The following is a 14,219-nucleotide window of genomic DNA, read 5'->3' as shown; positions in this document are numbered from 1 at the left end:
AGGCAGGAGAGGAATTCAAAGGTTTATTCAATATTTGTCATTGTAGACGAGGCTTGGTAAAACGTGTTCAGCTGATGACAGGGAGTGCTCGCGGCAACAAGCAGCATTGTGAGCAACAAAGCACGGTACAAAAGATGCTATGTCATTTGTCAGTATGCAGAGATGCCGCTCTGCAGGGTTCTTGGTAAAGTTCACACCAGGTAGGTGAGAAAGGGTGGGGGGGAGAACAAAAAATCAGAAACCTGTTTATTCTAAGTGCGGATGTGTTCAGTGACAGTAAAACAAGCAAGGACAACCAGAAGACACGGTGCCAAAACTTTCCATTTTGTGTGTCTTTATTGTGGACATGACATGATTTACAAAAGTATAACAGAACTGAGAATGGCTCAGACGAGGTAGAGCTTTCACATCAGCTTGCTGGCTTGAAACGACACAGTAAAAATAAAAATAATGACCCAGAAAATCAAAATTACCAAATGCACCTGTCCTGCCTCTGTCCTTGTGTCCTTTTTGAAGTGATAATAAATACAGATTTCAACCAATACACTTGGAATAATAAGGTCTTCTAAGGTACATTAATCATCAAGTTCATCACAAATAAAAAGCTCACACACACCAAAAAAAAATACAACTTAAAATAAGTGATAAACCCCCGACATAAGAAAAAAAAGGAAACAGTCCCAGTGGGAGGCCAGACACGGCGAGTTAATGACAAAAATCCTACAATTTAGCAAAGAGAAAGACTAAAAACAAGCTCTTACATCTTCATGAAAAATAAGCAGTGCTGCACCTCAACTTGTCAAACTTTCCCCGAGGAAACTAAAAAGCAGTACAAAAAAACTATCCGTCATTAAAATCTATGCAAAAAGCCTCTAAAGCCAAACTGACATTGAATTGTATTAGCTGGCACCGTTAAAAAAAAAAACATTCTCAACGTAACCTTGGCTAGAATTGAGCAGAAAGTTTAAAGCAGGAATCTAGTCTAAGTGCACTAGTAATGCCATTTGGTTTCTACCGCTGTATATAAATGGTTTGGTACGAGTGGATTACGCATACATAGTTTATATTACACTCACTCCGCGGCTGTTGCTCACTTTTTCTAAGTCACACTTCGGAGTACAAATTCCTAACCGAGGAGCGTCATCTTAAAGGGAATTCTGTACAACGTATGAATTAGTACTACACTACACTACAAGGCTAGAATATCCATTTTTTCAAGTATTTTCACCAACTTCAAGACACGCATTTGTGTATCATTAGGCATATCCAAGCACACCATATTGTATGCATATGTCAACAACCAGCGGCCGTTACATCCGTTACATCCGTTACATCCGTCGCTCATTCAAAACTACTGAGGTTCCAAAATTGACTTATAGTCTAATTCTCTGCTAACTGCTTTGAATCGTCCATGCGTGCAAAAAATGTACCCGCCACTTCCTGTATATCCCTGACAAGTGTGATGCTTACTCGGTTCAGGTGTTGCTGAGAACACAAACCCAAGTAGAAGACACAAAAGAATTCATTTTAACTCCCGTTGAAAAGGATGTCGTTTACTACACTTTGTATAGGGAGGGGCTGCAGAGCGTGGATGTTAATATTTATGTTAGTAAGTATTTTTAGGTTGGAAACAATCACATGTATATGTTACGGCTCTATGACAGTGAGACAGTTCAAAGGGGTTTATGTCATTATTTAGAGGCATGGCTGAAACACAGAATGGGTATCAAAAGACTTGTGTATCGTCCTGAGACCCTGGTTTAATATCCTGCTACGGGTCCAAGAAGGCATACCATACCATACCATAACTTTTGGCCGCTGATTACTGTATTTTCTGGACTATAAGTCGCACTTTTTTTTCATAGGTTGGCTGTTCCTGCAACTTATACTCCAGAGCGACTAAAAAATGAAAAAAGTGTTTATGTTACATAAACACTGGACACCTTTTATTTTTGTGTAGCTGAATAAGCATTGTGTTAGCATATCTTACACCTATTCAGCCTGTTCTCTATTCTTTTATTATTGTTAGAACTTGCCTTCCAAGAGGACGTAATGTCTGTTTTGGTCAAGTAGTTTGGAAAATAAATTACCCGAAAAAAATGAGACTTATACTCCAGTGCGACTTATAGTCCAGAAAATATGGTACTTTCTTTTGAACTCTTATAATGCTAAACTAGAAATCATTCAATAATAATAATAATAATAAACATATTATTCTGGAAGGCTGCACGGCGGATGAGTGGTTAGTACGCAGACCTCACAGGAGACCCGAGTTCAATCCCACTCTCGACCATCTCTGTGTGGAGTTTGCATGTTCTCCTCGTACATGCGTGGGGTTTTTTCTGTGTACTCCAAAAACATGCTAGGTTAATTAGCGACTTCAAATTGTCCATAGGTATGAATGTGAGTGTGAATGGTTGTTTGTCTATACGTGCCCTGTGATTGGCTGGCCACCCGTCCAGGGTAGACTCCGGATAGGCTCCGGTAGAAAATGAATGAATTAATATTATTCTGGATATTGATCAAATGTATTGCTATTGTGCAGCGGTCATGGTAGTTGATCATATTAAGACCGTAATCAAGAAACCATCACTTTGAGATTTCACTGTCTTAGTTTTATGCCATATAAGGTAGATGCGTGTACCGTCAAAATACTAGGAATAATCGTGAAACCACAATGTACCTGGTGAATATCGTCATTTTAAAGGGGATGCAGTAACTCTATGTGATAAAGAAGTACATTTCTTTCCAGTAAAAAAAAAAAAAAGCATGTCTAAAATCCCTAATGATGCTGACTATAGCCCATCTCTCCGCTTTTGACATCTTAGTGTCACTTAGCAGAGAGCAATCACACTGGCAAGCATTAACAGGATTCTATTTGCCACCAAAAGTGCACAAGCTGGACTGTAATTTGTGCAATTCCTATCTGAGACTTCATGCTTCTCCAACTGCAAGTTTGCAGCGTAAATCAAAGTCAAAGTGTCAGTATGCGAAAGGCTCAGTAATATAAAGGAGTTATATAGATGGAAACTGCCGGCACTCAGCCCCCTTCCTCTTCAATTGACAATAATTGTATGACCATAAAAATGGTACACTCATTTATAATGGCTATTAAAACGCAACTCTTTTTAATGAGCATTAGTGCAGACACATCTTTCTCTCTCCCACTAATCTCACCTCCCTGCCTCTAATCATTCCCCCTCAGAGTGGTCACTCCTAAGACCGCACTTAAAGAGTGGAGCCAAGTGACTTTAACGCATTTGTGTATGCTGACACACACACACACACACACACACACACACACAGAGGCATTTTAATGGCTTCCAGGCCCGAAGACAAACTCTTTATAGCTGCTATGATTAGTCGATTAATCAATTATACAATCCACAGAACATTTATCGGCCACTATATTGATAATCAAATAATCACCAGTCATTTTTAAGCATGTTTGATGCCGCCTTAGTCGTTGCGGTAGGACTCTTTATCTGTCGGAACCATTGTCGGACAGTATAGGATTCGTCAAGGGCAACATAAATTAAACACAATCTTCATTTTTAAGAATCGGAGCATCAAGTTTCGGAGTCCTGCAATACTTTTCGAGCTGGCAAACTCTTGATTTTACTGCACGTTGAGATACATTCTCATACTGTATGTGTCCAGGACTGTACTGTACCGATTGTATTGTAGAGGAATCTTTTCTATGTTTGGATTATAAAACATCTCCCTCAAACTACAAAAAATATACAAAACCCTCATTTAAGGATGTTAAAGGATGGAGAAAATGTTTCACATTGTCACCTACAAGCTGTAAAGTTCATCAAGTCCTCAGGTGTTTCAGTCCCTGACTGGTCTGGAGTCAGACCCAGGTCCATGACAGGACCTAAGCTGTTCTTGTGGTGTAGGTGGTGGTCTGACAGCTCCTCGCTCCTCAGAGCTTGGTAACGAGATCCTTGAGTCTGGGTACTGGCTGTTGTCGAAAGGCATGTGGTGGACACTTTGGACGTGTGTCTTCAGGTTCCCTTTCTGAGAGGCTCTGTATGGGCAGAGCTGGCAGCAGAAAGGCCTCTCCCCTTGATAAAAAAATAAATAAAAACAAAAGAGACACAGAAACAGAAGATTTCAAAGGTCATGTGGTGGCGACAAGGGATTTGGTGACATGACATCAAGCGTGTATGCCACAGATGAGACGGCACAGTGGAAATAAAATGGGGAGGAAAGAGCAGCAGAAGACACATTTAACAGGAAGAAGGGACACTTTATGCACGCAATATGGACTAAAGTATTGGGACACCTCCGCATTACATCTAAGGCAGGGGTCTCAAACACGCGGCCCGCGGGCCAAATGTGGCCCGCAGGACACTAGTTTGAGGCCCCGCGCAAGTTTGATATGGATGCTATATGGTATCATGTACCCAGAAAAAACGATTCCGTTTGATTAATGTTCATGTTAAAGGTTAAATAACTGTTAATAGTTATCCTCCCTATCCGTGTGGAAGTGGTAAGTTTTTGGCTATTTAAGTTTAAAGGAAATAACTTGAAGGCTACCGTTTAGGTCGCTAGCTCTCTAGTTTGCGAGTTAGCATGTGTCCCAAGACCCTGCAGTTGCGCAATATGTTGTAAATAAAAAGAGTATAAATGTGACTATAGTCGTGTTTTGTCATGTCTACAGGGCTCTAATAATGCTTTGTTCATTTTAATCTGAAAAAAAATTTGTCTACCCACCAACTATATGTGGTTTCTTAAGTTTTTATTATTTGCGGTTTTATTATTATTATTATATTTATTTATTACTGATTGATTGATTTTCTTTATTCTTGATTTGTTTATTTATTTTTCATCTTATTTTGTGCAGAAAAATAAAAATGATGATATTTGAGAACAGTGGAATGTTTTATCAGAGCTTTTCTTGTAGAAAATCGGAACCAAAGCACTGAAAAAGTTTGTATATTTTTCTGTTTTTAATAAATGCGTTTTTTTTTTGTTTTTTTTTGGAAAACCTGATGCGGCCCAGCCTTGCCCAGACCCTAGCTCCAGTGGCCCCCAGGTAAATTGAGTTTGAGAACCCTGTTCTAAAGTAATCCAAAGTGTGTTGATACACCTTATCTTCCAATCTTAGGAGAACACTTTATATAATATTTTGGTGGTTGTGGGAATTTCGGAGCTCACAGTATTTACTGCAGTTCACCCAAAAGGTGTTTTATGGGGTGTTAGCAAGGATAGTCCTTCCACATCGAAGTCATCCAAGTATGCCTACGGTATACAGGTGGTCCGTGAACACTGGGCATGCTCCAGAACTACTGTAGTTTCCGCACACTCAGCAAATGCAGCGAATACTTGCATACTTGCATACTGCGACTGGACTGGAAACAGTGAACGCCTCATTCGAAAGCGTCACAAAGTGAATAACAGTGCTTAATTCAACGGTTAAAAAAGTGAAGTTAATTAACTTTTTCCACTTCATAAAGTCTCCCAACCATAAGGCAAGCTAATACGCGTAGAAATACGCCACGGAAAAGAAAATCATGGAAGTGACAATGCGCATCAGAGCTCCGAGAGAGGCGACACCGGCAGCATGTTCGACTAACACGGCCATCATTAAGGATAACCGTCATCTGCTCCTATGAAAGTGACAGTGAAATCTAAGCACCATGGTCCAATTATCATTTTATTACTTCCCCTGCCTCTTCTATGTCCAGCTCCCAACAAAAAAAAAACCTTTCTAGATCTTCCAGACTCTGCACCTCTGTTTATCTGGATTTCCTGCCTCCCGTACAAACGATCCGTGTGATTTACTCCACCCCCAACCCACCTCCAGCCACGTCGAGCCCACTACGCTGTGTGTGAGTATGCACACTTTATGCACCCACAGCTTGTGCGCGGGCATGCCCATAAAAGGAAGTCTGGGTTGCAGTGGCGTCAGTAAAACTCAGTGCAGAACTTTCAAATGTACAAAGCTCATTGTCTGACCTGTCAGCGTCGTTTAAGAAGAGAATATGAAATTGTAGCAACATTAATAATCAGAAAAAAGGATAGTTGGTAACCTTTTAATTTTTCTATTGCTGTATCTTCAATGTGAGCGACTTAGGACTTAATTTAAGTATAATTTAGGTATAAGATCTGACTTACACCAAAAGTCGACTTACTACATCCCAGTGTAGGAATGTAATTGTAGATAATGCAAGAAGAACCACCTGTATGGATCTTGCTTTCATCCTACTGGAACATAAAGGTCCTTCCCCAAAGTGTTCGGACAAATACTTTATTTATTGATGTATTCGTTAATAGGTACGTTGAAATACTTTTGACCGTATAGTGCAGGTTTTAATTCAATGAAATTGCTTCACATGCCAGAACAGCCCCTTTCTTCCCGAATTCTACATAAGTAAGCCACATATTCCCGTCCAAACAGTCCTAGTTTTATCTCCATGCACTTCACTCAATCAACTCAGCCACCCTGTGCCCCGTACGCTCACACACGCACACACACGTGCATATATCTTCTAATTAGACTGACCTACAATGGGACAGATAACAGACCTCAGCAAAAAAAAAAAAAAAAAGAATAATAAAAAATGCTCATCTCACACCTGAACAAAACAAATGAGATTGCCATTTAATTGCACCTAATTATCATTTTGATGAATGGAAGAATATCAAAGCGGGAAAACAAATGACTCCCCGTGCCCTGCCCCCGCCATTTTCCCTGAAGAAGACACAGGGAAATATAGCTGTTATCATACATCATCAGAAGCACAACAGAGAGAAAGAAAGGGGGTGTTTGAGGAAGAGAGCGATAACAACAAAATAGGTATAATTAATCATAAAGGAAAATAATAAAACAGCTGGAAAAGAAGGTGAGTATTAGACGTGAGAGGAAAGCGAGTACCTGGGCGACATCGCCCTGTGAGGAGACATGGCTGACGGGACTGCTGCACTACATTATACTAAAGGTTATCGTCACCGTAAAGCAGCGTCAACACTGCATCTAATTGGACCCCTCCGCCAGACGCCTGCTCCCATCATTCATATAGCATGCGGTAAATCTCAGTCATGTGGGGTGTGTGTATCCACGTGATTAATAAAGTTGAGGTTGCAGCGTGTACAAGCGAATGTCAAAGCAGAGCAGATTTACTTCTGCTTCCCAACTCGGCCTCAATTCTTGTCTTTGTGACTGACTGGGAAAACTAAGGCCGGGCAGTAATGGATGGAAGGCTGAGATGTTTTGCATATGTGTACTCTGATAATACGCAGGATTTTATTTATTGTCTCCACCTTTGACTGCGGTGCACGATAAATCTTACTCTGATGATTTATTATCCAGCATGCGTAAAAGTGTAACATGTCATTAAAATTTTGAAAGATAAACTTGATTAGCTGGTGATGCTGATTTATTATGAGTCTAATATAGTAATTATTGGTACATAAAATACAGCTTGATTGATTACGGGGTGACTATTGGTGTGGCTGATGAATGAAATGTGAGTATAATGTTACGTAGTTAAATGAAGAATAAATTAATAATAAAAATATTAAAAGGTTTGTAAGAAATTGATTTAAAAAAAACAATTCTGCTATCCACTAAGAAATGAAAATAAATACAGATTCACATGAAACTATCTTTTAAATACCGTACATTTTAAGTATGTTGCCACTTTGTTGTGTCCAAAAGACAATAATAAAATAATAAAATAAAAATAATAAAATAAAATAAAAATTATATGATACTAATAATCATTATATTATATTATATTATATTATATTATATTATATTGTATTATATTATATTATATTATATTATATTATATTATATTATATTATATTATATTATATTATATTATATTATATTATATTATATTATATTATATTATATTATATTATATTATATTATATTATATTATATTATATTATATTATATTATATTATATTATATTATATTATATTACATTATATTATATTATATTATTATCATATATTATAATATTATATTAATAATAGAATTATTATATAATACATCAGGGACCAACAACAAATGGTGGAAAACTGGGAGAAATTCATATGATATGATATATCACATGGCCTGGACCCCCCACCCCCCCCAGCTCGACGCTGATGTTATTTGATTTCAGATCAACATTTGCAATAAAGGTTACTGTTGTAATTATGAAATTAGATTGAGCTCCAGAATCCTCCCCATGTGTGCTTTCTAGGGTCAGATACGATTCCCTATGTGTGAAATCTGACTTGAGGATGACATGTGTTAACGCCAGGTGCACACTGTGTGGACGAGAAAACACCATAAGCGGGCTTGAGGGTGGTGTAGAGGTCGACAGCGTTACACAACATGCAAGACACGTGCAACACAAAGAACACCACACACGCATGCAGAAGCAATGGTGGTGCTGAGTGATTAGCCGTTGTGCCACATACTTGTTTGGGAACTTCAGAAGCGGTGGTGTGAGCATCAGTACCTCTGTGGAGTCCATTTAAATCAAACCCAACTGTGAGGGGAGAAGGAGGAAAACGGGGGTGGGAGAGATGGAAGAGGAAGGGGTGGGGGGGCATTTGGTTAAAAGCTCTACCAAGACCCACATAAGCATTTTGTTTTCCCCTTCTGCCACCAGCCATACAATGCCAAGTGGCTTTCACAACCAGCGAAATGGAAGGAGGCTGGCAGTAATGATAATGGCGGTGGTGAAGGCGATGATGATGGTGATGATGATGGCGATGGAACTTGGTGGAGCCAAGTCAGTGATTTAATATGACGCATGTTAATAGAGGCCTCGGGGTGGCTGGCCTTTTCGGCGTGCGCACGTCCACGCTGAGGACAATCGTCGGTGACAACATTAATTACAGTCTTGGCGAGTGTTTACAGAGCCCGTGGATGGGCGTGAGTGTGTGTTAATGCGCTGTCTGTGCGTGTGTGTTATCGGGGCTTAGGGGATGCTGAGCTTTGCATCACTTACCATTTGGCCTCTGTCGCTTACAATCACTGGCGGTGCCACATATCATTCACACTCTCCGTAAAGAAGCTATTTATCTCACTGTCTGCTGTGATCGCTTCATTCTCACATGATGGACGTGACAGGACAGGAGAGGAAGGAGATGAGGCGGGGACAAGTGAAGGAGTAGAAAAGTGGGAGGAGCCATTCAAGCATGGGAAATCTGAGGGAAGGGAAGAGAATAGCAAGGCCAAAGGAAGGGGAACTTTGGAAGAGGTAGCGAGAAAATGATAATTCCATTTTGAGAGGGATGAGGTGGGAAGATCAAGTGGGAGGAAGCACGGGGGTGAAAAACGAATGGAATATTGTAGAAAATGGGAAAATCCAAGACAATACAAAGTATGTACATATATACCATTATATTGATTGCAGGCTAATGTTCGATTACAATCAAAAAACATCTGCATGAGAATATATACTATAGTACGTATATTCTCTGTGTTTATAGTAGGCGGTACATCTTTGAGACTTGAGTAAAAACAGCTTACAGGCTAAGGAAGTGTGAGCACCCCGTATATAAACAAACATGCATGAAGGAATGTTAGGGCCACATGACGGAGAAACAAATCCAAGAACAAAATGATACAATTACGAGGCTAATTCACGATTACGCAAATAAATCTAAATCTAACATTAAAGGAATACATGTGGAATTGTAAAGAATTAAATTGTAGTTGTATAAACACAATGTGAGTGTTCTCCAGAAGTATTGAAACAATGAGGTCATAAATCTGGATTGGATGTACAACTTAGACGGTATTTAGAGGTCAAAACAACATAAAAACCAGAGGTTGTCTATGGATGAAAAGCAAGCAATGGTGAATCTGATAGAAGACGCAATATCAACCATTGCATAAACAAACTACAACCATTTGGAATGTGCGGAATAAAAAAATATTATAATTGGCCTCACTGTTCCAATACTTGTGGAGAACACTGCAACTGTTAGTATCTTGAGATCTTTCACAAATGTTCACAAACACATCTATAGTATAACTATCATTCCATAGTTATTTTAACAATACACCTTGGTTCATGTGATATAAACATTTGATTCTCTTACCAACATTTTTCTTTTCCATTCTTCCGACTGACTTTAAAGTGTTAGAATGCCAACTGTTGCTTTATCATGAGCAGTCAAATGTGGGCAGATTTTTTTTTAAAAACCACACAACTGTACGGTCGCTGCTATTTTTGTTTTAATCTGTGTATACGTGCATTTAGCCCGAGTGAATTTCTTTTAATAAATTGTACTGGTATGCATGCTAATGGACTCATGAGACAGGTGAGAACAAATGTTATCCTCTTTCATTAGAACGAACAGTTTCATCTCTGTAATTGACAAGTGATTAATAATGTATACAATTTGTCACAGGTCAGTATGTAAAGAAAAAAAAAAAACGTTTCAGTTTAAAAAATAGAGACAGCTGCCCGGCCCAAGGCAAGGAAGGACTCACAGACTGGCTGTCACACTCAACTGAACAAAAAAGATCCGTTTTGATTTATTTGGGTACATGCAGGAATGTAGCACAGAGTCCGACAATGACTTATTGTTGAGTGTAAATCCTTCCATGCATATATTCTCTATAACTCATAGGAGTTGTTTCCGAGTGGATAAATAGCTGAGAGGGCGATGATGTGTGTGAGCAGGTGTCATGCGAATGACTGAAAATGTTCTAATACATGAATAATTACAAGCTGGGGGGTTATTTTACAAATTGAAGAATCATGTTGTCCTATTCTTGCAAGTACCACAGTTGTGTCAACTCTTCCTCTATGTCCGTACCCCAAGGGGGTGTCCTCATTTTTTTAACATGAGTGTATATAATTTACTTTTTATATGATTACCAGCAACATGCATGTTAGACTAACGCCACAAACAACTCCAAATCCATATTGTTAGATGTCGTTTATGTCTTTGATTGCTGTAACCGCTGCATTGGATTGCATATAACCTTTTGGCTGCAGGCTCTACTGGGATAACACATTGGTGGCAACCTTTGTGTGTTAGTGTGTAGTTTAGTAGAATGGGCTATTTACCTGTATGGGACCTCATATGAGTACGCAGGTGGCTGGGCTGACTGAAACTCTTCCCGCACTCGTGGCAGAAATGTTGTCCCTGCTGCATGAGAGACCTCAGCATCCCTGATGACACATAAGCAGATGCAGGATCAGCACAAGTGGGTTGCTCCGGTTGCTTTAATTTACTATCTCAGAGGTCATTTTCTATACACTCAAATCATGTAAACGGAATAAAATTCTGCCTTTGTAAGGATAATATCCTGTTTTCATGTACACATTTACACCTATAGATGTAGTGAGAATGTTGTATTCTCGTTTCAACAATGTCAACGTTTCAGTTAATGAGGTTTGGAAGTGAGCACTGAAGGAAAACGCTGGGTTTCATAAGGCGTTGCAAAACTGTGTCTTTGTGATGTCACAGAGGAGCAGGCTTCTTTATGGGCGTGGCTGTGAATGTGCAATATCCACCAAACTGTTGCTGAAGCCAGAAACAGCGTGCTCTCACCGGGAAAGACCGGGAGAGAACAACAGCGCTCACTGTCTGGTACACGGTAGTCCCACAAAAAACACGTAATGACTACTTTCCAGTACCGATGTTGTGCAAAGATTGTCTGCTGTTTGTAAACACGCCGCCCTCGCGTCCGGCTCTCCGACACTTAGTGCTCCTCCTCGGGCAGGCGAGGTTAGAAGCAGTGGCCACCGCCCCCGGTTCTCTTTAAGGTCACAGGGGTATGCTGGAGCCTATCCCAGCTGACTTGGGCAAGAGGCGGTGTAAACCCTGGACTGATAACCAGCCAATTGCAGGGCACATATAGACAAACAATCATTCACAATCTGATTCATACCTATGGACAATTTGGAGTCGCCAATAAAGCTAACTGTGTGGCCAACATAAGTGATATGTAAAAAATAATATAATTAAAAATTGTCACTAATTATAGCAGCATAGAAAATGAATGAATAATAAATGCCAACAAGCATGTACAAAAAAGGAAGTTCAATAAGTTAGGAACATATTGAAATTGTGCTGAACTTCTTTTAGGTCACTTTATTTTAACTTTTCACTAATTTAGCAGGAATAATTTATGTGAAGAGAATACAAAAGGTGGTCATCATCCTCATAAATTCATAAATTCAAGTGTTTGCTGCGTTTGAGGCCAAATGAAGTCCTAAAGGTCAGTGCTGCGCACAAAGCGATCGCATGTACATTCGCACAGAAGCACGGCTGCAGCGGTGGAGGTAGGCAGCGATGAGTAGTGGACAAGTGCAGGCATCATTAGTATGTCTAATGTGTCATTATGAGCTGCTAGCTCCAGGGGCTGGACTGCAGCTGTCACACAGCATCATCTCACAAGCTGACAGCCAGACACACACACCGCATAAATTACAGGCAATTAAAACGCCCCGGCTGTGATGTGCCCGCTCCGTTGCCCGTGTGTCACATGTCAGGTGTGTGTGTGTGTGTGTCTGCTGCATGCGTTGTATGTGTTTAAAGAGTTGTGTATATTTGTGTGTTTGTTCTAATGAAGGAATGTCAGTGTATACACACACAGACACACATGATGATGCCCGATATTAAAGTACTATAAAACGCAGCTGTAACTTGTTGAATATACTCCTGAACTACAAAATGTCATATGCTGTAAGTATTACACGTGTTCCCCTCAAAATGAATACCTAAAAAACAAAAAGCAGCAATTTGTGCATGTAATATTTAAAAGTAATGCTATGCTTACTTTATACATGAATGTTATCATTGCTTTTGTGGACAGAAGAGTCAAATATGGCGCATCTATTCGACAACACACACACAGTTTGGATGCACTTCAGTGGCCTCTCTGTCTGATACGTAACTGGCTTAAAGGTCTAGGGGTGTACTTTTGGGGAGCTTGGTAGTGAAGCTAAAGTAGCACGGTCGTCCAAGCATCAAAACGACTTTCAACCTCAGCCTCTGTTTACTTGTTATGCGAGTTTGTGTATATTTATAAGTAGAAAAGAGGTGAAAATGGGACCAGTAAGATATGGGGAGGAGAGGTGACAGAGAGCGTCTCTGGCACCCAAACTGCTGGCTGGCCTCTGGTTACTCCACTTCTACTTTGGCCTGCCAGCCCTTCTCACTGATGCACTAATGAAAGACAAGACAGAGCCGGATGAAAAGCCCAAGCGCGCACACAAACACAAGCACATACACATATTCCGCAGAGAAAAAAAAGGGAGAAAGACTCAGCTGCTCAAAAAAGGTCACTTTATAGCATGTGACTCAAAGGGCTAAGGCGGATGGTGACGATATGTGCCTGGACGGGTGACAGTGATGTCATGCGTCTGCTCTGGGGCTGTTGTCTTTGACCCCTAGCTCCACGCAGCCCCACTTGACCTTAGAGACACAACTAAAAATGGGCAAATAATGCTGGTGTTCGGTAATGACCATTTCCAAAGCAGCTGGTGGGATAATTATTCTGTCTCATCTCGCTGTCTCTCTCTTTGCCTCTTATGTTCCCTCTCGCTCTGTTTGGCCTCTCCCCATTCGCATCTGTGTGAGTCTCTCATCAGGCAGAGCCGTGACCTAAACAGTTTGTGACAGCTTTCTGGGAGAGTGGAGCTACAGACGAGGCATGCCTCACAGACCTGAACACACCAAAGGTTCTCTCACGTCTTTCGCAGAAAAATAAATATATTAAATAAATACACACACATAGCCTCATTTTGCATCGGAGAAAAAAAACAAGCACATATGGACACACAAGCTGGCTCATACGCAGCCTTTTAACATATCTCACACACATGCAAGCGCATGTGAATATTATCATTTGATAACTCATTTTACAAATCCCTGTTAGTTAATGGTTGTCATTCATTTCAATATATTTTATGTTGGGGGTCAACTATTGTAACTGGTATTTTCTATGTAAACAATTTTACACTTTTTTACACAAGGCTCGCGTATATGTGCCCGCCGTAATGGGTCGTAATGTGCATTTGTGCACCTGCGCATGCGTAGTACCCACATGTACACACAAACACCTAAAATTGTAAAGACCCCACAATGCTCTTATAACGAGAACCCTGATCCAAGAGTGTAAACACATTATTTATAGATTCTCATCACTATGAAGTTTAACCCAGTATTAACAGCACTTAACACATAATATCAGTCAGCGGTATAGAAATTAACTGCCTTTTTGTTGTTGTTGTTTGTTG

The 14,219-nt window shown here is 40.0% G+C and overlaps 1 protein-coding gene across 3 annotated transcripts in view; it reads right to left on the bottom strand.

Annotated features, from left to right (window-relative positions):
• Positions 1-312: 312 nt before the first annotated feature.
• Positions 313-14,219, bottom strand: part of LOC131105506 (zinc finger protein 516-like) — a 39,323-nt gene continuing 25,416 nt past the window's right edge. For 2 of the 3 annotated variants that reach the window (XM_058053665.2, XM_058053666.2), the window contains exons 4-5: positions 11,040-11,144; positions 313-4,070 (exon numbers count right to left, since the gene is read on the bottom strand). In XM_058053665.2, the coding sequence (XP_057909648.2) occupies positions 3,835-4,070; positions 11,040-11,144 (341 nt within the window). In that variant the 3' untranslated portion in view covers positions 313-3,834. Of the gene's footprint in view, positions 4,071-8,427; positions 8,499-11,039; positions 11,145-14,219 lie in introns of all 3 variants that reach the window. The other variant, XM_058053668.2, reaches the window with a different exon arrangement.

Source organism: Doryrhamphus excisus, linkage group LG5, assembly GCF_037039965.1.
Source record: "Doryrhamphus excisus strain RoL-2023G ecotype Guam linkage group LG5, RoL_Dexc_Guam_v1.1, whole genome shotgun sequence".
NCBI lineage: Eukaryota > Metazoa > Chordata > Actinopteri > Syngnathiformes > Syngnathidae > Doryrhamphus > Doryrhamphus excisus.
This window is presented reverse-complemented; position numbering and strand designations above follow the sequence as displayed.